This window comes from Solea solea, chromosome 5, assembly GCF_958295425.1.
Source record: "Solea solea chromosome 5, fSolSol10.1, whole genome shotgun sequence".
Classification (NCBI taxonomy): Eukaryota; Metazoa; Chordata; class Actinopteri; order Pleuronectiformes; family Soleidae; genus Solea; species Solea solea.
In genome coordinates this window covers 4908185-4933764 of record NC_081138.1, presented here as the reverse complement: position 1 = coordinate 4933764, position 25580 = coordinate 4908185, and the positions used below count along the sequence as shown (strand labels likewise).

The 25580-nt window shown below is 39.3% G+C and overlaps 1 protein-coding gene across 3 annotated transcripts; it reads right to left on the bottom strand.

Moving 5' to 3' along the window:
- Positions 1 to 2126: 2126 nt before the first annotated feature.
- Positions 2127 to 24735, bottom strand: LOC131459183 (immunoglobulin-like domain-containing receptor 2). Of its 3 annotated transcripts, XM_058628671.1 has the most exons (10): positions 24568 to 24735; positions 19988 to 20374; positions 16762 to 16881; positions 12144 to 12200; positions 9158 to 9304; positions 8902 to 9069; positions 8100 to 8228; positions 7379 to 7730; positions 6478 to 7213; positions 2127 to 4829 (listed from the first exon to the last, which is right to left on the bottom strand). In XM_058628671.1, exons 1-10 carry the CDS (start codon positions 24611 to 24613, stop codon positions 4794 to 4796), a joined length of 2178 nt encoding a protein of 725 aa, XP_058484654.1. In that variant the 5' UTR covers positions 24614 to 24735; the 3' UTR covers positions 2127 to 4793. The 3 variants fall into 3 exon arrangements, with proteins under 3 accessions (XP_058484654.1, XP_058484656.1, XP_058484655.1); XM_058628673.1 differs by lacking the exon at positions 8100 to 8228; XM_058628672.1 differs by lacking the exon at positions 12144 to 12200.
- Between the last annotated feature and the right edge of the window lie 845 nt (positions 24736 to 25580).

Sequence of the window (25580 nt, the reverse complement as noted above, 5' to 3'; positions counted from 1 at the left end):
CACTCTGTGTGTGTTTCCTACTTATTCTCCCCTGTATCCTGTTCTTCTGCTGACGCCTAAAAACACAAACACACTCATGTTCACTGTTATTATAATTTGTGTAAAGGAAAATCACTTCTATCTATCTATCTATCTATCTATCTATCTATGCTAGGTAGCTATCTATCTATCTATGCTAGGTAGCTATCTATGCTAGGTATCTATCTATCTATCTATCTATCTATCTATCTATCTATCTATCTATCTATCTATCTATGCTAGGTAGCTATCTATCTATCTATGCTAGGTATAGCTATCTATGCTAGGTATCTATCTATCTATCTATCTTTGCTAGTTAGCTATCTATCTATCTATGCTAGGTAGCTATCTATCTATCTATGCTAGGTATAGCTATCTATGCTAGGTAGCTATCTATGCTAGGTATATATCTATGCTATCTATCCATCTATCTATCTATCTATGTATGTATCTATCTATGCTAGGTAGCTATCTATCTATATATGCTAGGTATAGCTATCTATGCTAGGTAGCTATCTATGCTAGGTATCTATCTATCTATCTATGCTAGGTAGCTATCTATGCTAGGTATCTATCTATCTATCTATGCTAGGTATCTATCTATCTGTCTATCTGTCTATCTATCTATCTATCTATCTATCTATTCATGTCCCACTAAAACTAACAACTAATTAAAAAACGTTAGGTATTCAACCAATTTCAAAACATGAGCGCTTCTCTTTGACAACTCCTTATATGGACATCCTGGGTGTGTGTGTTTACAGGTCACATATTCAGGCTTTAGGAAATGCGGAGGTTTTTCGTCTTCTTATATTTCACATCACATTTTTGGTAGTGATATAAAGCTGCGATAATTGTGCAGAAGTCACAAAATAAATTATTTCCAAATTTCACAAATTCAATCCGATTTTAAACTTTTTGAGTACTTTTTGCTCAGGTGTGTTTATATAGTTGCTGAAAATTATAGTATTGGAAAAAAGCAGCCGAAATGCTCCGTGTTCTAAGGGTTAAATACCGTAAAGTACCGGTCTTCCTATGTATGTCAAGCCAGGACAAGGATCAGGAAAAAAACAACACAAAGTACTGAAAACTGCTGGATTATGTCATATTTCCCGGCTGATGTCTGGGTAAAAAACCACGGAGGGAGTTGCTCAACAACATTCCTCACATACTCTCTCCTGCTGTGAGCAGCCACTGTCTTCACTGATTCCTCCCATCATAAAAACACAGTATATATATATACAAGTATGTATATGAACTCCTCTTGTGGTGTTGGAATACACCATTTGTCCTGGGGGGGGGGGCTTGTTTAAAAATTTCATTTCATTGACAAACTTAAATTATTGCCTCATAATTATTACAAGCAACCCTTTAATAAATCACACACAGAAGTATTTGTTATGTAAACAAGGGGGGACTGTGTGAGTCAATGCATTCACTTGCCACTTTATTAGGTACAGCGGACACCCAGAAACCCTTGGATGTGCCTTCAAAAAAGTTGCGTTAACACACCTAGAGCACCAAATAGTGCTCTTAAAAGTACACAGCTATACAAATAGTATACATTTGTATTTAAAAAAAAATTTTTTTTAGGTTTTATACCAACAGCTGTCCTTTCCATACATATAAATAAATATTATTATTAATATTTTTTTTTTTAACCCTTAAATTGCCAGGTTTGCACCTTCATTTTATGATCTAAAAAACACAAAAAAATAATTATTTTCAATATATTTTTTGATTATTGCTGGTATCCTGGTATATGTGAAAGTTTTTTTTGCATTATTATGCTTTTTGTAATGTCAGATTTCCTAAAATATGTGTTTTCAGTTCAGAGATGATCTTACTGTATCTATATCCCATGTGTCACCTATCTATCATTTATATTTTCTCTTTTCTGGGCCTTTCTCTGTAAACCCTAGAGATGGTTGTGCAGTAAGATCGTCTAAAAAAAAGTTTCTTAATATTCAGACCTGCTCCTCTGGTACCAGAAACCATGTCCATTCATGCTCGGTTTGAACTTCAGCAGAACAGGTGTACCCAATAAAGTGGCACAGTAAAGACAGGTCCATGAACCAGTATTAAATAAGCTCAAACAATACCAGGGGTTTGTATTTTGGTGAGTTTATTTGCAGAGAAGACGTGACATTAAATGCTGTCGGTCTTCATGTTTGTGTTATATTCGTCACACTGCATTCTGCCCACGTTAATAATAAAGAGACGCCAGCGCTGTGACACACACACACACACACACACACACACGTCTTTATGTGGATGTTGAAACATGGCAGATTTCTGTGGCTGCGCTGACAGGACTGATATGTTTTAAACAAAGCTGTGTGGTGAAGACAGAGACTCTGTGGTTGCAACAATGAACAAAGACGTGAGTCATCCTCCATTACACAGTGTGTCCTTTACACAAGTAAAGAGTCATATCTCACCCTCACACACACACTCATCAGAACCACAAATCTAAACAATTATATTAGAATTAGAACAGTAGGGGGAGGACTAATGACAAATTAAAGTTCCAGTGGACTTTGATAAAGAATGACCCCTTTTTTTTTAAAAAAAGAGGCTTATTTTAAGGCTATGAAAACCAAAGGATTTTGATTTTAAAGTGATTTCTGATCACCCATTAATCTGTAGAGAAATCACTTTAACATATTAAAGGAATCTAAATATCTATTAGATATATCTAGATTTCTAAATTGTGTTTATTTTAAGGTAATTGCTTTTATTTTGTTGTTGAAAAAGTGCACATTTAGTGCAACTGCTCCAAGTTTGACAGTGAATGCAAAGCCTTCCCTTGAAACCTTTAACACCGGTTAACCTTAACCGTAATTACATGACAAAAACTCAAACAAATGTTACTTTAAATATGTTTTATACTGTTCAAATTCCAAATTTAACATAAAACCTTTTGTTTTTCTTCATTGTAAATGGTTAATACACTAAACAAATTGTAAATAACTGCCAGATATTGAAATCTTGAGGCTTAGGTGTTAAAGAATTCTAATTCTAGGCCACTTTTGTGATTTTACTGCCCACTGGTTAAGAATAATTAACACGACTATGATTAATGCACTTTATAGTGTTACATATGTATCAATAATAGTCAAACACAGGCTCCTGGTAGGTGGTGAAAGGGCCCCTCAAATTAAATTCTGCTTAGGTCCCCATAAAGGCTTTTGCCGGCACTGTACTGGTAGTATTTTGTGCAAATAAACCATGGAATACAGTAGGTGTGTGTGTGTGTGTGTGTGTGGCCTCTTGATTACACTTAAGTGTTGACTCAGCAGCGATAAGAAAAGGCTGAAAGACAGAAATCAAATCAAAGACACTTCATCATCTTATGTACACAGTCACACTGGAGTGTTTGAGACAAACACAATCATTTCCACATTACAAGGATCATATCACACCTCACACATAAATACAGAGATTGGTTTAATATCTTATAGAATAAAAAAAAAAATTGTACAAAATGTCGTCACGGTTTAGTTTCAGTTCCCTTAGAGTCATGTTGTGCAAATACTAATACATTTAATACAAGAAAATGAACGGTTCCAATAACATATGACTTCATGAGCGAAGGATTAAGTAACAGATACAGTATAAAGATGATATTAGCAGAATGAATCCATTAGTTGATGATTTTGTCCATGCAGCTCTCTGTATTTGGCATTAATCCCACATAATATCATGATTTTTCAAACTGATTCAATTACAGTTTATCATTTTGTGACTGCTACAGTTTGGGTACACATCTTTTTTTTTGGCTTCTTTAGAACTTTGTTTACGCTCTAACGTTGCTTTAAACTATACTAAAGGGTTTATACTTAAGGTATATGATGAATGAGAGTTTTTCCTCTTTTCTAATATTTTAGAATATTAGAAAAGGTTTCCAAAACGTGCATACTGTACCTTTTAAAAGGATAATTCAGGTTCCTTTGTTGCATGGTTGTATGAAGTGCTGACAAATGAGCAAAACTGAGGACTCATCTCAGTGAAAACACGTCTTCAATCAAATCTATGACTGCTTATGTTGAAGATATCTTAGTTAAGAGAGTTTCTTATCTGGCTGGAAACTGAAGCCTGCAAATCCGTCAATCTCCTGCACCAAAGTCCACAGAGTAAATCTGTGTTTGGAGGGAAGAGTAGATTAAAAACGTCTGGGGATTTACAAGCGAAAAATGACAGTTTTGTCCGTGGAATTTTGTGCGGAACGCTTTATGAACTTCAGTTTCCAGTTGGAAATGGTGTGTAGTCAATATCAATATCATATCAACATTTGGTAATACTGGTTATCGCTTCACTTAATATTTAATGATTTTAATGAAGTCTGAATTAGTTCTCTTCAGTGTGTGAATTGGCTGAATGACAACTATAGTCTGTCCTTTACAATAACGGTGTAGTGATATATGCTTTCTGAATGCATTCATTGTGCTACAGGCGTAGAGTCCGTCCCTCCGCTTCAGAGCGTCTTACGGAGAGACAAAACAAAGTCAAGCAGAGTCACACACCCACCAACGAGTTCACCCACTGTTAGTCCAGCTGAGACGTGCGTGAGGCAGCCAGTGACAGAAACTGAGCAGCGATGACTTCATCAGGCAGAAAGCCCCGGAGACTCAGAGTCGTGTTATCTGTTGTCCATTCCGTCACATCATCAGGACTGAGTCAGCGTTCCACGCCCAGGGTCAATTGTGTTGTGCGTCGCGGCAGTAGCGCTCTGTCTGCTCCGGGATTTCAGTCTCTGTGCAGCTTTAAGTTGATCAGACAATGAGGGAATCTCGGCTGAGAAGAGTGTTCTGTCGAGGATAGAGAAGGGTCAACGATCAAGACAACAGCAGCGAGTTAAAACAAGAATGTTTACGCACGCTGGCCTTCGTTTATCATACTTGGAGTTGAGTAGTATGCCAAGTCTCTCAGATCATTAAGATTATTAATGATCAACTATTTTGATAATCAATTATTCAGAGATTTCAGAGATTCTTTGATATAATAATTCAAACAAGCTTTCTGTTTTTTCAGCTTTTTAAATGTGACTATTTTCTGCTTTCTTTGCTCCATTTCACAAAGAAATGATTAAAATATTGTATGTATTCAGTTATGTTGTCACTTTATTTTGAAAAGTGAAATGAATCTGGGCATATTCGCAACAATACTGGAGGAAGATGTTGCTAGATTCCACATTTGACTTCTTTTTCTGCTAATTACGTTAGTTGAAGTGCACCCTCTGCTGGTATAAATCGTAACTACACAGTATGTGAGCTCCAGAGAAATGACATTCAGACATTATATGTTGTTGGTTAATGAATTAGTACATTCTTAATAGGTTTAATCACTGATATCCTAATATTTGTGCATATGGCATACAGTTATTGTTATTGTTGACATAAATGTCCAGCAGGGGGCAGTAGTGCAACATTATGGCCGCCAACTTCCGTAAAACACCGCCAGCAAACCATGTTATGGGCTGTGGATATTAGCCAAAGGACATTATTATAGGACAGTCGAACCTGGGACAAACTGCAACTTTCAACTTTTTCAATTTAATTTAATTTAATTTAATTTAATTTAATTTAATTTAATTTAATTTAATTTGAAAAAAAAACAACATTATTATTATAATTTGCAGATTTCTGCTAGAGGACAGAATGCTGACGATATTTGTACAATTGCTACTGATGTTGAATACATTTCGACCCAGGTCCATCAGGGAGGAGACACCCAGTTATGATTGTTATAGAGAGTAGTTGGATATTGAAGGGAGTATTCTACCTAGTTCTCATTGTGGTAGACTCTGAACCTGACCTGTCAAAAGTACAACAAGAGCACTTACTGGAGGCCTACACTGGTGAAAGACTATGATGTGATACACATTTTTTATAAACAGGTTTGAAATACAAAATAATAAAAAAAACATCCAGCTAGAGCTCCCTCCATAATCCTGTTCACATGATAACACTCACAGTGCAGGCCAGGGTTCATGAAAACTGTGCAGCCTACACGTTGACTATAGATCTTCTGATTTAGAACATGTGTCAGTAAAATTAGCATCAGCTTAAAGCAGCAGTTTGGACTTGGATACTGTCTTACTTTTCATAAGGTCAATATTAATAAGTATAAGTGAGTAAAATCTTGAGACAGTATAACGAAAGCAGCAGCTTCTGTGTTCAGACTCTTGTTTACGTCTATCTACTGGTTCTCAAGAAACCAGCCAAGAAATATTGCCTCATCCATATTTTCATTACCCCCAGATGTTCCCAAATCATCAGAGAGTTCTGTCCCTGCTGCTGGGAATACATTTATTCCCTGGTTCCTTGTTGAAACAAAGGTTTTTGGGCTTCCAGAAATGATCTTTTGGTCTTAAATAACTCTGTAGGTACCTAACAAACACTGCGTTTCATTTACTTGAGTTAGCATTACCACAAAACAGGCTTGAATGCAACATACCACTTTGACGGACTTGTCTCTGGGTTCCTCTCTGCCATTGGTTTGGGAGAAAGCATGAGGCTGAGAGAGGCACAGGTTTGCGGGGAGCGGCCGCGGAGTTGGCCGGTCAGTTCTGCTTCTCGCTGTGTCTGGGTATGGAGACAGTGAATCCACCTCAGGCCTATTACTGGGTGAGCGGCTGCAGTGCCGACTAGATTCCCCGCTGCTCTTTTTGGAGCTGCTCTTTGAGGGTGTGTCTGAATCTTCCTCACCCCGGGAGCCACCCTTCCCCTGGCCAACTCCACGCAACTTAGACTTACGGTCCAGCAGGCTGTTCAGGAACGTGCCGTCATAGTCTTTCTCTTGAGAGGAAGTTGATGGCGGATGGACTCTGAGAGGAGGTGGAGCAGGATGGTCACTATCCCTTATGCCCTTCCTCTTTTGCGGTGAAGAAAGTGGGCTTATGTTACGTTCATTTTTCTTGCTCTGTCTGGGATGATCTTCATGGTCCCCGTTGTCATCAAGCCCATTTTCATCATTGTAGTAATGCTGTGATGGACCATTGCGGTAGGAAGGATATCGACTGTACTCAAGAAACTCCCTCTCATAGTCTCCATGGTCTTCCTCCTCCTTCCCTGCCCCTCTGCCTCCTCTCTGCTTGTAACAGCTAGCAAACTCCTCTAGCTCTTCCAGAGAGCCGGAGCGTCCTGCAGTACGGTACGTTTTTCTTTGCAGATGTTCCGAACGAGGGTTCCACCTGCAAAAGAGTGCGAGGACAAGAGAAAACAGGGTGTAATGTGTGTTTTCTCTGGGTGTGTTATGTAAACCGCATGCACAGACAGCATGCTCTAACCATGCTGACTCAAACTACAGAAAGAATGACCCACCCTATAGGAGTCTTTGCATTCAGACATGTCTGTACCTGTTGTGGTTGTCCTCCTTGATGAGGTTCTGTTTCTGTTGATCACGGCCAAGCCTGCGAGACTGCGAAGAGGACGGAGGATCGTTGCTGTACCGTCGCAGAGGAGAGTCGGGAGGTTCTTCCTGGCACCGCCGGGGCTCTGAGCTGTGCTCATCACGATGATGCTGGGGTGACGGGACCTTGTTATGATAATGTTGTGGCTCCGGGCTGCGGTTCTCGCGGTAGCGCTGCGGCTCAGGCTGAGGGTTATGGTCGGGGATGGTGGGCAGAGCTTTCAGCTGGATGTTTCGGTATGTTTGACGAAAGCCAGGTTCCCCGTCATGGAGGGAGCTCAGCTCTGACAGACTGCAAGCTGAACAGGTCAGGGGATTCACCAATGAAGAAACATTGAAGAGAGAAATACGCATCTTTAATGAAATGGAAGACACTTCAAATGAAGAAAGGTCTGCAAGATATTACAATTTTGGAATAAGAACTGTTAAAACTATTCCTTGAAGTAAGTAACAAGCCATGCACACCAGCTACTGCTACTACAAGACATTCAAAATGCAAGAAGCTTGTGTAGAGAGAGGCATGCAAAGACAAGCTCAAGAGAATAAACAGCCAAAGAGAAACCATCAGCAGAAGAAAGAAAAACAATGGAGCATGCAGTCTCTTTCCATTGACAAATCCTGGCAGACTTTCAAGAGGATGAAGCCAGGATGAGTTGTATGACGCTTACACTGGTGGTTGGACGACCTCGCAGGGTTGAAGTGAGCCAGTTGTTTCTCTACATACTGTAGCACCCTGAGGGAGTTCTGATCCTGAGATGATGGCACACGGTAGGGAACACCTACAGCATGCATCGGGACTGGAGATACACACTTGACCCGTCAGCATAAAGAAACCTCTGTACATGTGTTCAGTGCGGACTACTCTGTTTGTATATTGTCTGGTTTCTTTTTAATTTAGTCTTTGGCCCGTTCAGACCTGGCATCAACATTGATCCAGAGAGATCCACTCAAAAGGGGAGAGTGTTTAGTATGAGTCTTCATGAGCATCGCATGTATATCTCCTGTGACCACTTGCGATCCTATCTGACTTTCTTGTGCTGTGAACTTGGCTCACTTGAAGCTCTTACTTACTTCTAGCTCTTATTTGTACCCAAATGTTTAAATGCACTTATTGTAAGTCGCTTTGGATAAAAGCGTCTGCTAAATGACATGTAATGTAATGTCATGTAATGATAGATGTCTATCTATCTACTAACTACTATTTGCCAGAGGAAAAATATGTTTTAATGAGTCTGGCTGCACAGATGTGTCTGTTATAAAGGTGTTTGCATGTGTCTGTTTATTAGCCCAGGTGACAGGTACAGAGAGAAACTACCTCCAAATGTAGATCATAATATCAGAGAGGATGCATTGTCCACTTGTAATCGTATCACTCAGGACAAATGTCATCACCAGGTCTGAACAGGGTCTTTCAGTAGTTTATATCGTCAGTTGAAAAGGATCTCTCACTACAAATGATCAAAATCTTACCTGCTGTTAGTATGCTGCCATCTGAGGGGGGGACAGAGGACATCTTGTCCACCAGGGAGGGGGGAGCGATGGGCACCATAGTTGGGACACCAGAGACAAAGTATGGAGGGTAGGCAGGTGTCTGGGGGGTGGTGGTGCCTGTCTTAATACCCTTACCTGCCTCATACACTGAAAAAGTGACAAAATCTCCATTAAGACCTTTCAGGAAAACATACCTCTAAATGACAGTGCCGTGTGCGTGTTTGTTAATACTCACAGTGTCTGGGGCAGCAGCACGTGTCTGGGCAGCACCAGCAACTGACGTAGCAGCAGCAGGAGTGAGGACAGCACTGACACCAACAAACCCCCAACAACAGCAGGAATAACACACTGCCCAGCACCACTGCTGTCACAAACACCCACTCTGGAAGGACACAGAGATTCATGCACATAAATACCAACACATAAAAACTGACAGACTAAATAACTGTAGTCATACTTACATACAAATAACAAATTAACAAAAAACTACTTTAGAACAGTCAAAACATACCCTGGTGCCTTTATCAACCACAGGGCAACTATGCTAGTAGTGGCTAATGTAGCCTCCAGTTGAGGAACAGGCTAGGTCTGACAAGCTAAATTCTTGCTAACTCTACAACAGCAGGTCTTTAAACATAAATGACACCGTTTTTCCAGAGATTTGAAGGAATTAATCAGGCTTTATGAGGTTATTTCCATATTTGTTTTCACATATTTAGCTGCTAATGCTGCCCAAGACCACAAAACAAACCATGGCGCTTAAAATTGATCAAAATTCTTCCATTTTCAGGAATAGACATTTCCCTCTATACAGTGTATGCAACTGTACATACAATAATATTATTGTATTGTTGTTGTTGTTTTTTTACAATAATGTAGTTTTCAAGCCCATGCATGAATTGTATACTGTATATTATTTAAATCTTAATTTGTGTTTTAAACTGGGGAATAATAACAGAACAATGGTTTCAAACTTCCAGCCCCCTAATCAATTGTATGCTGCCCGCCATAATAATAATATCATGTTTATGTATGTGTATATATATATATATATACACACATATATATACATAACATATATATATATATATACTGTATATATATATATACTGTATATGTGTGTGTATGTATATATATATATATATATACACATATACAGTATATAGTTGTTTACTGTTCACTTGCAGATATTAACACGTTTTTATTGTTAAGTATACATCATTCCATTTCAAAACAAGCACTTCTACTTTTTTTTTGTGAAATGTCACCCTAAATATCATTATTTCGACATTAATGATGGAATATTGAGAGGACCCACCCACTCTTGACCAGACTAGATGCTCATTGGCCCCCACATCATTTGAGTTTGAAACCCCTGACATAGAATGATAGTGAGGCCATCTTAGCAAAGCAGGCTAGTTTAATTAGTATAAAGGGAATTTAATGAGCACACTGGAAGTACTGAAAGAAATATTTGAACATCTTCCCTGATTGTACATTACCCTGAATGTAGTGGGAGGCCCACTGACCCTTTTCTCCTTAATGTGATGTGGTTTCTGTAGAATATGGGTGTTGGGAAACATTGAAAAATAAATGTTTTGGCAGATATTAATATGAAATATTGGCAAAAGAGGAGAGGGCTGGGTTGTTGAAAATGTGGAGGCCCTTATTGAGAGTGCGTCTTTATTTTTGCTGAGTATGTAAAAAAACAGAACAAATAAAAAAATTCACCAAGAAAATAACAAATATAACTGTATTAAAGGTTGAAGTATGTGATGCAAGTACATCAGATACATGACATGTACTTGTCTTTAGGGGCAGGGCAAAGGAAAGGGAAGGCAGATAAGGAAATCTTTAACAATGTAAAACCGAGGAAAGCATTGCACACCCACACACACTAAAAACACACACACACACACACACAGAGGAAATCTGTTTTTGCCACAGGAAATGGACCGTTTATCCTGCACTGTAAAATACTAAAGATTTGTCTATTATAATGGATGAGATTGTAACGTAATCTCATCTGCAACACACATCCCCAGGTTCACACAGCTAGGATTTTTAGGACATTGCATTGATCTACATTCATTTGGACAACCTAAAAAAAAGTCTTATCGCTAACCTTAACCATAACCATCTTAATGCCTAACCCCAACCTTAACCTAACCACCATTCATCCCTCAGTTCTGCCTCATTAAGATCAGGTTTCTCAATGGTCAGTGTTTATGCCAGAAAAGGTCCTAAAGAGGTAATAAATACAAGTATACACACACACACACACATTTCAGAGCCGTGTGGGAGGTTATGTGCACGACAATAGCATGTGCTAATGTAACACAAACAGTAGAGATAAGCTCGCACTAACCATTCTGGCTGAGTGACTCATACTCAGTCCATCCTTTCATTCATCATTTCCAACAAATGTGATCATTTAAAAAAAAGGATTTCAGGAATTTGATGCGGCATGAACAAAAACCCCTCCCTCTTAACCACTGCATCTTTGTCTAAATGATCTTGATGACAATGTTGACCGTAGCCATAAATAACTCTAATGACCATAATAGCTGTTTTCCAGCATAGCTTGGTTTAGTGGGAGCAGTGGCCGTCTCCTAATCTGATGACTGATCAGACTACAGAGTTAAAAACAGCTCTTGACTAACAGCAGGTTATATTAATGTGAGAGAAGAATAGGTTAGTCAGTATTAGAGCTATAAGTAAGGAAACCATTAAACGTGGTGAAAAGACAGTTAATGTTTTCTTTCTTCCAAAAAAAAAATAGTCTTAGGTCCCGTTCAGAGTCCCTGGTATCATCTGTCCAGAGAGATCTGCTCACCAGTGGACACCTGGCCGGTAGTGAGCACTACTTACGCCGCTGTAACATGACAAATACAACTATTGGACAAATGGTGGTGGCTGCAAACAAATCAATGTATGGTTGATTAGTGTAAACAACAGTACACTGCAATACTGCTGTGTGTCAGATAATCTCTAGTCTGATCTATCCTGAGGATGGAGTGTCTTCAAGCCTACTCAGATCTGCAGAAGCATTGGGTGAATGACAAATGTTAATAGCAGGTCTAAATAAGGCCTTGTGAAACACCCTGGACCACCACCATCTTTCTAAATGGTTCCTGCACCCATTCTCAGAGCAGTTAGTACAGTTAGCATGCATATGAGGAACCAGGTGAGGAGGAGGGAACACGTTACTATGCCCCTACCTGGCATAATCTTCAAATCAAAGCCTGGAAGCAGATCTTCAGGCACACCTGAGACACCTGCAGAGAGACAGGGCAGAGGAGAGGAGAGAAGAAAAGAGGAGAGGACATTTGATTCAAAGAAAACAGAGCACTGGTGGTCATAGTGTGACCACCAGTGTCATAGAAAGTGACCGCATGCACAAGGAGACAAGGAAGAGGAAAAAAAACAAATAGAGAGAATAAAAAAAAACCAGATAACTAGAAAGACTTGCAGACCAATAGCAGCATGCACCGGAGGACATTCTGGTCTTCAGAGCGACTCATAAGCAGATTGATTGTGTGATTTTGGATGTGAAATGCTGCAACGCAATCAGTCTGATAAAGAAAGACAAGATTGCAGCATGAATCACTCCCGTGAAAATAGCACGACAAACAGGCAGAAGCTGTGAGTAATGTTAATGCAGAGCTGCAAAACCCACAGATGGGAACTGTCCTTAGAAAGTGCAGATATTAGCGTTTTGTTTTTTTTTTTTATCATCTGGCCACCGAAGAGCCAGATGTTCTTCTGGATGAGCTATCCATTTAAGATCATCTAGTTTCTAATTGTCAAAAACACACTAATACGTTCCTTCACAAACATTATATGTCTCTTATATCGGTTTTATTTTGAACCAAAAACCTATATATTATGGTAAATAAACAGCTAGCAGACCTCTCATGGCAGATTATTATAAATGATTATAAACAGTTGTAGCTAATGAAGGTCAACACTGAAACAGAAGCTTCAGATGATAGCATGCCAACTAGACTGTTGTCTGTAATATCACACTATGACTTAGTCGCAGAAAAACAGATGGAATGAAGAAGAACAACAACAGTATTTCTGGTTCGCTAATGCTGCGATCCATTTACATCAATCTCAGAAGTTGGAACTGGGACGTTGCTCACCCCCGAGTTCACCACATTCCAGTTAAGATGCAAACTTAAGTTTAGACATTGTTAGCCATTGTTAACACCAGTCAATAACAACACTCTACATGGTATTTTGGGCACACAAACATGTCTGTGGTTAAAAGTTTAACGGTAATAGGTGCACGACTGATTTACTGTCAAGCAAATGCAATAGATGTGCTATTAACTGTAAAAGTAGCAGTGTTTGTAGGTGGCATTCATCTCGGACTCCCATGTCAGGGTTGGTGAGGTTACTCAGAGTTTCCAAGTTGGAAATCCGAGTTCAGGGGAAATACCAAGCTCCGACTACAAACTTAGTACTTCCCTGACAAGCTTGGGAAAAGAAGGGGGTGAGTGGATGAATCCTCCATTTGTTACAGTTTGCAGTCTCACATTACATGTCACTAATGTCACTAATTCTTACACACTGGACCTTCAAAAGCTCTTCCTGCCTTCTAACACCACCTATCACAAATCAAAACTATCCAACATTAGACTTGAAAAAACATCCACACCTATGAATCTTGCTCGTGTTGTGTCTCTCTTTTCAGTTTTTCTTTTAAGAACACTGTAAAAATGTCTCCACACAAGGTCAGCAGATGTCTGACCGAATGATTACGATGACTGATGGGTGAGTGGCAGTGTATCGCAGGCTGGTGCAAAAATGTGCACAGGTGTGTTTTATTTGGGCGCATTTCTATGCGTGCCTTCTTGAGCTGAGGTTGTGTGAAAAGAGAAAAGGGATACTGGTGTTTTATTTTCTTGATAGTGTGATGATTGTGATTGTGAGAGGAGGGAAGGAGTCATAAGCATTAAAGAAGAACAGAGAAACAGAGAGCAGGCTGGACCAACTCGGCCTGACTGCACATACCTCACTTTAGTATCTTTCTCTGGAAGGCTAAAAATGTTCTTTTGCTGGATATAAAAACAAAGGAAACCTAGTAAATACACTGAGAAGCAACTGTATCCTCACATGTATTCAACATTTATGTCTGTTGATTCTCTCTTCTGTCTCCTTCCTGCTAAAACCACCAAATGCAGCCCACTTGTGATGCTCCCACTCCCTCATGAATTTGCCTGCAGGCCAGTGAGGAAGTGTACTTTTGTGCAGCTGTTTTTCTTAGGACTCTGCATTGAATCCATTAATTTGGACAGCCTACCCAAAGCATTATGCCTAACCTTAACAATAACCGGTTAATACCTAACCCTAACCTTAAACTAGCCACAATTCAAATATTAGCACTTCTTCAGGAATAAGGTTCTGTCTCATTAGGTCCAGGTTTGGGTCTCCATGAGGACTACTGGTCCTGAGAAGGTCAGTGTTTGTACCATAAAAGGAACCTTGAGAGATGAGATAACACACACACTTTTATGTCTCATTATAGTTGCCTCCAAAAGAGCTAATGTGACAAAAATCACTAAAGGAAATGCTTATTTTTATTTTAAGTATAAAACAAATGTTGTCTAACATAGATTAAATTACAGAATATATGCATAATTGTAAAATATTGGATGGGTTACACTCTTATGTCCAGTTAATTTTACAATACAATGAAATGATTGATAATTCATCTATTTTCTTGTGAATTCAGTCATACAGTACTAAAAATCTGTGACTGAATTAGGAGGTATATTGGTCAATGTAGGTGTCATCAAAGACCTGTTGATAGTGGGTGTCAGCAAATCCGCTATAAAACCAATTGATTTCATAATAAAATCTTTTTTCCAACTTTCTATAAAACTGTAAACTTTCCCTTCGAATACAAAACAATGATTTGAGTTCTCACATCAGTCTCAGTCACATGGTGTCATCCTCAGTCTATCTTTTGTATCACTATGTACTGCTGTCCTTCCCCCACATCACTAAATCTCCCCTCTCTTCTTTTCTGTGAAGCCATTTGCTGAGAAGACAAAGGGGCCCCGCAATCCTTTCGCCGCGGCCCCTGCTGTTGTTATGGAAACACGACAAGTGCCTCACGTGCTATATTAGCTAAAACTAAGGTGGATTTAGTGTCACTCATACCATATTAAACGCAGTGAGTGGCGACTAATGCAGGGGGATTGAGGCTGCATTGCCGGTAGCATTATCATATCCTGTCATTATCTGTAACAGACTATCACACTGAGGCCACATCTGACCTTCAGCAGGATTCAGAATGCACTCAAGTCTGTGCTTACTGTAAAAGATTACTGTTCAGTAGCTGTGTGCATATTTGCTGGTGTGTGTGTGTGTGTGTGTTTGCGTGCACAGACATAAGTCTTTGAGGGCCGGCCAAACAAAAGTTCAGCCTCAGAGAGAATTAGTGCACCAAGAGCCACACAGTCTCTGAGCCGTTGTCATGGTAATATTTGTGGTCACTGGACACAGAAAAGTACACTATCACTGTAACGCAAACACTTTTACAACATGGTTCACGTGTACACACACATAAATGTATGTTGTAGTATGTAGCAGTAAATATTCTCATTGCTCTTTTTTTATATTCAAACCCACAGTATGAGTGCTGTTGTCACAGACCAGACTGTGCCACTGCTCAGTATAAATCAGCTCATTAATGAGCATGTATTGTTCTACTGGTGATGAATAGTTCAGTTCATGAAGGTCTTGTTACGCAAGTGAAGGATGCGTTCACACACCAGCCTTGTTTAGACCCTGGAGTGTTTATGACCCTGATGTGTGAACCATAGACTGTATATAAAAATGGACATTGTGAAAAGTGAAACCAAGGAAGTAAGGGTGTAAGTGGCAGTTACCAACCAGGGGGCGACTTTGCAAAAAGAAGTCCATTTGAACGAAGGTCTTTGGAAAAATTAGTCTAATTCTCATCAGGGAATCATATTTTCAGCTCTTCTTCAATAGCACCACATGTTTACATTGACAGGAAAATGATGGCACATATGATTGGACACCAGTGTGAGTGACAGCTGGTATCGTTTAACAGGAGCCTGGTTGTAGGCGACAAATGAGTGCTTCTGTTTGCAAAGATGTCATGGCACCAGTCAATTCACAAATCTCAAGACTTCAAGATTTTGCATGGGGAGGATACCGGTGTGTGACTGATAGGGGTGGGTCAAAAAATTGGTGATATATTGTTGTCTTCCACGTGTAACATGATAATCGATATGACAGGACAAATATCAATATTTTAATTGCTAAATTAAGGCGCCCTAAAGTAAATGAATGAGGGAAACTTGGGTTACCTGGAAGTTAGAGTTAGAGGAAGACAGATATTGTGACATATCGCTACATGATTGTCTTGCAATATATTGATTATCACGGAATCGTTGTATCATGATATTATTGATATCGTGGACCATGTATCATGTATCGTATTGTGATTCCCACCCCTAGTATAAGGTGTGAATGCACCCTAAAATGCAATAATTATGCATGTGGTGGGAAAAGTGAAAGTGTGACTATAGCATGTAATCTATCAATCACTGATCCTAACAGGGATTAATATCGCAATATACCACCTTGTCACCCCTGTATCGGGATATGTATGGTATTGCCTCATTGCCAATACACAGCCCAAACAGTGATGGGACACCACAAGGATCAACGACTCAGTTGCACGTTGTTCCAGTTAATATACAATTTAAACTTACCGGGTTTTGAGTCTGACCTAGCTCCTATGCTCTAAAATCATTTGCAATTAGACACTTTGGGAAAGTAGTAGCACCTTACCAAGAACCAGCAGCTCCACAGAGGCTTCATTCTGACCCTCGAGATCATCCGATATCACCACTTTGCAGATGTAAACTCCACTGTCTCCCCACTGCACCTCTCCTATCCGCAGGTCCGCCTCTGCATCAGAGAAAAAGACAGCAATTTAAAATGAGAAACACGTTTGTTTGTTTTTCCACACATCACTCTTTACAGCTGCTGATAAATAATGTGTAAACCATGAAGAAAGACATATATTCCCTCTGTGAACCATAGACCTTATATACTGTAAAAAGTGGATGTAGTCTTCTGGTTTCATTTGAAAGAAGTCTAATGGAAAATGGGCTTCTACTTGATTTAGAACATTGTTAAAAAAAATTTCAATCCAATAATGAATGGACAGTGGGCGGTCACTGTAAAGGAATCTTCACTGTGATAAATTAAAGTAGCTTAATATTATCGCAATAGCCTCTTGAGAGGGAGTAGCCGTTGCTGCTAAGCTAACTGCTATGCTAGGTAGGAGGCCTTATGTCACTATACTTGAAACACAGTGAGTTAGCAAGATTGTCGCTAAAAGACTGTGAGGGCTGTGATTAATTTAACAAAACAAGTGTATTTACAGTGGAATTATAGTCACAGGTAACACTAGCTCTGTGGTAGAGTGAATCGTATTTCCACTGCCACAGTGGACACTAGTGTGATGTACAGTATAGTGATAGCTAGAGCTGCCTGGTTGTCTGTAAGTGTCTATTTGCAACACCTAAACATGGCAATTATGATATACTGATCAATTCAACAACTGAACAAGGACTTGGACCCAATTGCACGACTCCGGAGAAGAAGTAAAAAATAAACTTTGAAATCTTTTACCAGGGCTAAAGCTAACAAACAAAACCACTCTTATGAGGGAAAAACTAACAAACAAAAAAGAGAAATCTTGACAAGACAATGGCACATGCGTTACACAAGACAAGATGGACTGGCAACAGACGAATGGAGAAGCAGATCATATATATACAAGGTAATGGGTAACAGGTGGAAACAATCAGGGCGGGGAAAGACGATCGAAAATGGCGGGAAAATCACAAGGGGAAGGGGCAAGTTACCTGAAATGTGTGTGAGTGAAATTTCAAAATAAAACAGAAAACCACAAGACAACATTGACACAACACAACAACTAAACACAACCAGCTTTCAGTGTATTTGTGATCACTGAGGATGATGCGGAAAGTCACACTCCATTCGTGCTTTATCCTTCATGGAAGCTTTTAAGTCGTAAAAACTATTCAGATGTCATTTGGTCCACGAGCTGAACACGCAAGACAATACCAGGCTGCTGCCTCCATTGTGAACTGGGACAGACGTATAAATATGGCAGACAGGAAGTGGGTTGTATAATTCACTTCCCTTTTCCTGTTAGCCAAGGAAGTGGGAGGAGAGACCCACCACAGAGACCACTCTCCCCTTCCAGAAAGTGATGCCTCTACCCAGGAACAGATTGTAAAAACCCACTGAGGCGAACTGTGATTTGTAAATTTGGTCAATACAAATACAACTGATTTGATTTTGAGTAAATTTTGATTTAAGATTAACATTTACACAGCCATAAGCAGAGCAATATATACATAGACTCCACATTAAGGTCACCGCCATATTGGTCCAGGCAAGTTTTTTGTCTGTCATGTGATAAACAGAATAAGGCCTCATGCCCATTCCATGCTGGGGCAGACTCCAGCAGCCTCCCTGTGAGCCTGAATAGGATTACATGGGTAGGGATGACTGAATGTCTCTACAGGCAATATGTTCAGAGTTTTTTGTTTTTTTTACTTCCTCCTCTTTTCTATTTCCAACATCACGACACTGACGTGGTTCATAAGAGGAGGTGGACACAATGAGAGAAATGAGTGTGTCGATGGTGGGATCAGGAGAGATGTGGAGAGGAAAAATAAAAGTGGGACTTTGAAAGACATCAGAAGGGAGGGAGTGAGAGGTCAAGATGAATGAGAAGACAGCATGAAAACCCTTTCTTTTGTATCGGTTCCTGGCTGGTGAAGAGAAGGTCGATTCTTCAGCTAGAGTTAGAGCTCCATAAATCTGAGGCCTCCAACAAGGCCACTACTCTGTCCAGTGCGCACACACACATGCATGCAGAGGTTTGGGCAGCTACTCTTCTCAGGACACTGCATTGACTTCCCTTCATTTGAACAGCCTAACAAACCTTATAACAAACCATAACCTATATCAATTTTAACACTGTGGGATGTGTTGTTGCCGGGTATCGCTACGGATTTCCCGATTGGATTCCATTTGTTATTAATTCACTTTGAGATATTTACATTTTCAAACAAATTTAGCTTGGTTACTAAAAGTCAAAGGTCATGATGGGATTTGTATAGAGGTTACAGGAAAGAGCATCTATTAAAAGATCAATGTAAGAATTTTATGAATCGATATCAGATCCTTTTAAAACGAAGATCGATATGAATCCGAAATCTGCTGTCCTTTTAGGGACAGCAGATTACCTGCCTCCATCTGGCTCTATAACTTGTGTCCTCTTCTGCGACACAAACATCCATGACCCTACAGGAAAATTACTGTTGATGATGTACATTTATTTTATTTAATCTTTGAATTATAGAACTGGATTGTTCTGAAAGCTCAGTAACGTGCAGTTATGCCCCATGTCGCATACCTCCTCTACATGTGCAAAGACTCTCTCTGTTTTGGGGCATTTAAGGTGGAATCTGCTGGAAGTGTGGGCCAATACCCTGATTGATGGCTTTCACAAAACTTTTCAAGGATTGCCAGAGAAAGAGGCAAGACGATAAGTATGGAGCAGTTCAAAAAGAGAAGTTGCTTTTTCATTTTATGCACTAAACAATTTTGCAAATTGAAGTTCAAGTTCAGACCTCAGTAAGTAGCAATTAATACCATGAAGTCATCAGATAAAAACAATTGTTTTTGCAACCAGTGGAGTGGCCCCCCAGTGTCTATTCAATATATAGTTATTTCTTGGTGGGCTTCAGAAGGAAACAGGAAGACTATGTCCATCAGCATCTAGATAAGCAGAGTCAGGGATTGAACCTGATCTAGTGGAAAGACAACCTGCGCTGCCTCTAAATCACAGGTGTTTCCTACAGAAATTCTATTGTTTATATTTGTCTACTTTTTTTTAAATAAAAGCCTTTCAGCATGGGCATCAGAAAAACAGAGCAAAAGATGCAAAAAAAAAAAAAAAAAGTCTTACTGTTGATGATGGAGATGTCTCTGTTCTTGTAGTACTCTGACAGTGTCATTGAAGAACCGGCGATGGAGGCCACAGTTCGGACTGTCCGGCTGTTGTCGGAGCAGTCCAAGTAGTTCCCCATCATTCCCGTCTCATACCCTCCACCGGCTCCTCCCGTTGCACCTGTCAGGCCTCCTCCTCCCAGGCCTCCACCCAGGTTGTCATAGTGACTGAAGGAATCCCGCGTGCGATCCCGGCAGTACGACTTGTAGACCCACTGCACCACGGGGGTCTGGGTGGACACGCTGGTGTACTGACACGGCAGCACCACCGACTGGAACAGCACAGAGTACCTCCTCTCATCTCTCACAAACACATTAACGCCCAAGCAACAGGGAGGAAGGACACCTGTGGAGGAGGAGGAGGAGGGAGAGATAACGATGAAGAATCAGTAAAGTGTGAAAGACAAGATGAGATGAGCTAAGTCCGGATAAGTACTACATTCTTTGTGTTTATTGGACTATAAGGAGGCTCAGAGGAAGCATGGACCACTGGTTTGGTCGCTCACCACCAAAGATAACAGACACTACAACACTGTAAAGTTCTTCAGTGCTACTGATCGCATTAATCCAAGTACTAATTCTGAAATTTGCAAGGTGCTAGTAAAGGTTTGTTCCACGTTTAGAGTTCTGTGCAGTAGATTTCCTGGTGCCAGGATTTCTGCCTTACTCCCTGTTTGTTTCTAAAAATAAATGTACTTCCTATTTGAACCAAAGCTGTTATTTGTCACAGCCTTGAGCCGGGTTGTGACAAGTCTAACTCGATATTGGGATATTTGACTGCGATTACGATGACAATGTCTGATTATTGTGAGGTTGGTACAGATTTTCATCTTCTACCGCTTTATCCTCCACATTAGGGTTGCCAATCCATCACAGGGCCAAATGCACAGAAAGGGCCATTATTCTAAGTCAGGGGTGTCAAACTGGCAGCCCAGGGGCCACATGTGGCCCTTCAATCGATTACATGCGGCCCGCCCACCACTGTGCTGAGGCACATCTGCCACTGAGGTGATGGAATATAGACAGAATATAAGACTATATGTGTTTGCTAGCAATGTTATTATTATAATAGTAATAAGACATTTGGTTGTAATTATTGCTTTATTAAATGTATTACACTCAACATTAAATTAAGGTGTTTTAATTACAGTTATCCTCGTCATTATTTACCAAATTTCTCTGTTTTTGTGCATCATAAATGTGTTTTTATTGTGAAGTATACATCATTTTATGACAAAACAAGCACTTTTACTTTGCAATTCTGTCAAACATTATAATGAATATCGTACATTTCCCACCCACTAAGTTATGTTTTTCTGTAGACCGGCCCCCTCTTGACCAGACTAGATGCTCATTGGCCCCCAGGTCATTTGAGTTTGACACCCCTGTTCTAAGTCTACGAAATCCAACCAATTTTTTTATTTTGAATCTGCCAATACACCACCCTAAATGTTACAAATTGGACCTTCAAGGATCCTCCCAAGAGACCTCTCATCAGATGAGATAATGCTACATCGACTGTGACACACTGTACTGTTTCCGAAACTCATTATCTCCCACGTAAACACCCACTAATCTGCTCAAAAACAAAAAGAAAAAGAGGAACTCCAGCAGAAGCCAAAGGATCAGTCAGTTTGTCAGTTTGGTGTTGACTGGGCGTAGTTGAGTTGATTTGGTCACCACAGGTGTCCACAGTGACAGATCTACGGCAGCAGCCAAAACAGGTTACAGTAATAACTGGGGATGTGTAATGAGGGGGGGGATTAAGGTGTTCTACAGCAGACAGCAACACAACACAGTAATTCAGATGCTCAGTCAAGTCCAAGTCTGACACATGCTCCTTTAAAATAGCTGACAAAACACACACTCCCCTCATTTTATTTCATTTGTAATAGAAATTAAAGGAAGCTTGAGGAGGTAAACAAGTTTCTTTTGCTCTGTAATGACGTGACTGTGAGCAGAAGCTCTGAAACCTCAGCTTGTTGGAGCTCCTGAAGCTGTAGGAGTGTGGGTCACATGACGACCAGGAGCTCCACAACTCCACAGTTTAACATCAACACATGCTGGAGAGACGACCATGTGAAGAAAACACACCCTCCCGCCAACACATGCACACACACACACACCCCAAAACATCTGCGTGTTCTGTTGCTGCATGTGTGTGAGCAGTGGGAGGGAGGTTTGACTGAATCAGTGACCGGGGAGAAGGTTAAAGTCAGGTGGGGGGGCGGACTTCATTTAATCCAGTCCAGGCCAGTTCACAGAATTTTGTTTTATTTCTGTTTGTAATAAGGGATGTACGATATCTGTATCAATATCAATTATCGGCCTGAGTACTCCCCATATATTGGCATATCACATATCGGTCCAATATCACGCATCCCTAATTATAACGCTCTGTAGCTATTTCCTAATTTAAAAACACCCAAAAACTACAATCTTTCTCAGTGTTAGGTCGGTTTACACAGCAGTCATTTCAAAAACAGATATTTTGTTTAAAACTCTTTTCTTTAAGTATGATTTTACCGGCATACGTTTAAAAAAATATACATTTTGTTGATTAAAGCCTGTCTAATACTATCACACCTACTTTTTAATCAGTGCATTAAGGCCTTATATAGGTGTGTATACTTGAATTATATTTTGTGTCATTTGAGGACAATGGGATGGTGGGGTTTTTTTGGAGAGAGAGAAAAATAACAAGGGTCATTTGAGACCAAGATGAATCAAGCTCAGTAAAAGACAAATTCCACAGGGAGGACATAAATCTGACTCCTAGCAAGTGGAATAACAACAAAAAAGGTTTTCCTGGGATTCCTGGGGCACTGCAGGGCAAACTGGGCTTTATTATTTTTCAGAGGAAACCGCCTCCAGAGGAGAAAATGAGAGCAAGAAGCCGGTGACTGTTGTGATACTGGACAGAGAAACAAATGTTTTTGGTCACAAACACAGAACAGCATCGGTTATGTGTACCCCAAACGACACTAAACGGTTCAGTACATATGTCGGGCCAGTATGTGGCGCTGTAATGCTGCTACAAACACCAAAAACAGAGAAGAAGACATTCAGCACGCTGGATAAAAAGCCCGTACGTTGATAAACATTAAGCGGATTTACTTATACTAGTTCTCATGTGAGCTCTCCTGCTCTAGCTGTAGCTAATAATGAGTTGATTGGCCCATAAAATGTCAAAAAATGTTGAAAAATAAATGATTTCTTTGTTTTATGGAGCAAAGAAAACACAAAATATTCCCCAAAAAATGTGAAAACTCATTAAAATTACTAATAAAAAAACTCGAAAACCGGTTAATCGATTATCAAAAACGCTGGGGATTTATTCGGTAATCAATAAATTATCAAATAAACTACTGTATCTGCAGCATAATTATGCCATCTTGTATTTATTACATTTACATAATTTGACTTGATTACAGTTGTACATAATGACAACTACTTTGATCCAGATTATCACTGGTATAATTGTAAAATAATGTGCAATAAAATTGCCTTTTTAACTTGATTAATTTGTTATATTTAAAGTTTCTTATCCTTGTATCCTTGCCTGAGGTAAGACTTTTTCAATAGCACATACATTATATATGTATTTGCAGTGTCCAATATTAAATAAATAAATATCACACTCAATCCACTTCTTTGTTATAATTTTCCCAGGTATTACAGATATTATTGCATGAATTACTATTGGAAGTCGAATAATATGGACAACGTCAAAAAATATAGGTCATGGCTGCTATATGATGACAATTTTCTTTTTTTCCTTCCTTCTGATAATATTTAACTACATTGCTTAACTTAGATATTATTTTTTACAGAAAAACACATGAAATATTATAGTCTGTCGTGTAAAGTTATGGTTGAAAAAATAAAGTTGTAGTGACTTAATGGTGTCTTATCAAGTTTTTTTTCAAATTTTAAAAAAAAGACTGTACATGGATGGATGGATGAGTGAGTGCATGGATGATCAAGTTACACTAACTAATTACTTTATAGTCAGATGTAGCACTGGTCCACCACATATTTGCTATAATGACTTACAAAAACATTTCCTTCAGTTATTAAGAAATCTGTTTAAAATAAACCTTTAAATTCGAATTTATCATATGTAAAATTGGTTGTGGATATCCTTTTCCACTGGTATTTAACTGGTATTCCCTGTGTTGTTTATCCATTTTTAAAAGTATATATAAGGCATTATTAATTAATCTGTTAATCTACACACGTCAAAGCTTCAGGTTTGATCTTTCACACATGATTAAGTGCAGCAGCAGCGGTACAGCTAGCACAGACAAAGCGTTTTACACACTTTACTGTGTTTAAATGTGTCTCAAGTCTCTTACAAGAGCATTAAATGAAGTATAAAGTTATTAATTTGAAGTTTAAATCGAACTATAGTTGTTCAGCTCGTAACTATACAACAGGCTTGGTCACTGAAGTAGAGCAGGTTTAACTGTAGTTTAGTACCGTTACTTTAACAACAACCTGTTCCACCCTCCGTTTTCTCTCTTCATCTTCACTCACCTGCCAGGAAAACGAGGAAAATCCAACACTTCGGCGACAAAAACATCTCACAAATCCCGCGGATAAATTGCAGTAAAGTTCCCCCGTTGAAAAGAATCGACTCTTTTATTTCGCTTCGACACTTGGACGATGTTTCAAACTCCCGGAGCTGAGACGGTGCCTGGAGTGGCTGATAACGGGACCAGTGTCAAGCCCGTCAAAATAAAACTCGAAGCTTCCGCTACTGACTTTCAAAATAAGCGTTGAGAAAGGAAGTTGTCGTGTATCGATGAGGTCATGGACAGAAGACAATTGTGGGTATGTGTAAGTTCAACAGTGGGGGGCGCTACACTAAAAGTAGTGCACAGCAGACAATTGTGGCAACCAACTTATTTACCAAAGTATTTCTATTAGTTTCTAAAAATATTATTAGTGACAGCATTTCAAGTTTACTCACTAGGCAAAAATCCCTGCATTGGTTCTGAATAGCAATTAAAGGAAGTATGGTTTGTGTTGGTGAGGATATAAGATGATGCAGGAGTTCCAGTCCATACTTTTATTTTGACGATTCAAGCTGGGTTATCTAACAAATACATGACAAAGTACATTCATTATCATTTCTCTAAATATATTCACTGTAAAAAACATATTACACAGATAATATTACTTAAATATTACTGCAATTTGATCCAATACATGAAATATAAATGGCTGAGTATACACTGTCTTACAGACATACCTGATGGGACTGTGGTTATCTGCATTTTTTATTAAAATTTTCATTCTTTCCTTCATAAAAAAATCATAGTATAATAATATTTAAATAATATATTTAATACATAAACTTTTTGCCTTTCACACACTGACACTTCTGGGTTAAAGAGAGTAGAGTCAATGTATTAAGTGAAAGTTAATTGACAATTGACACACATCAAGTTGATGGTCTGTCATTTTTCTCTACAGAAATGTTTTCTATACACACGTTTTATTTTGAAATCTAAATGACAACACATCCAGTATTAGATACGTGACTT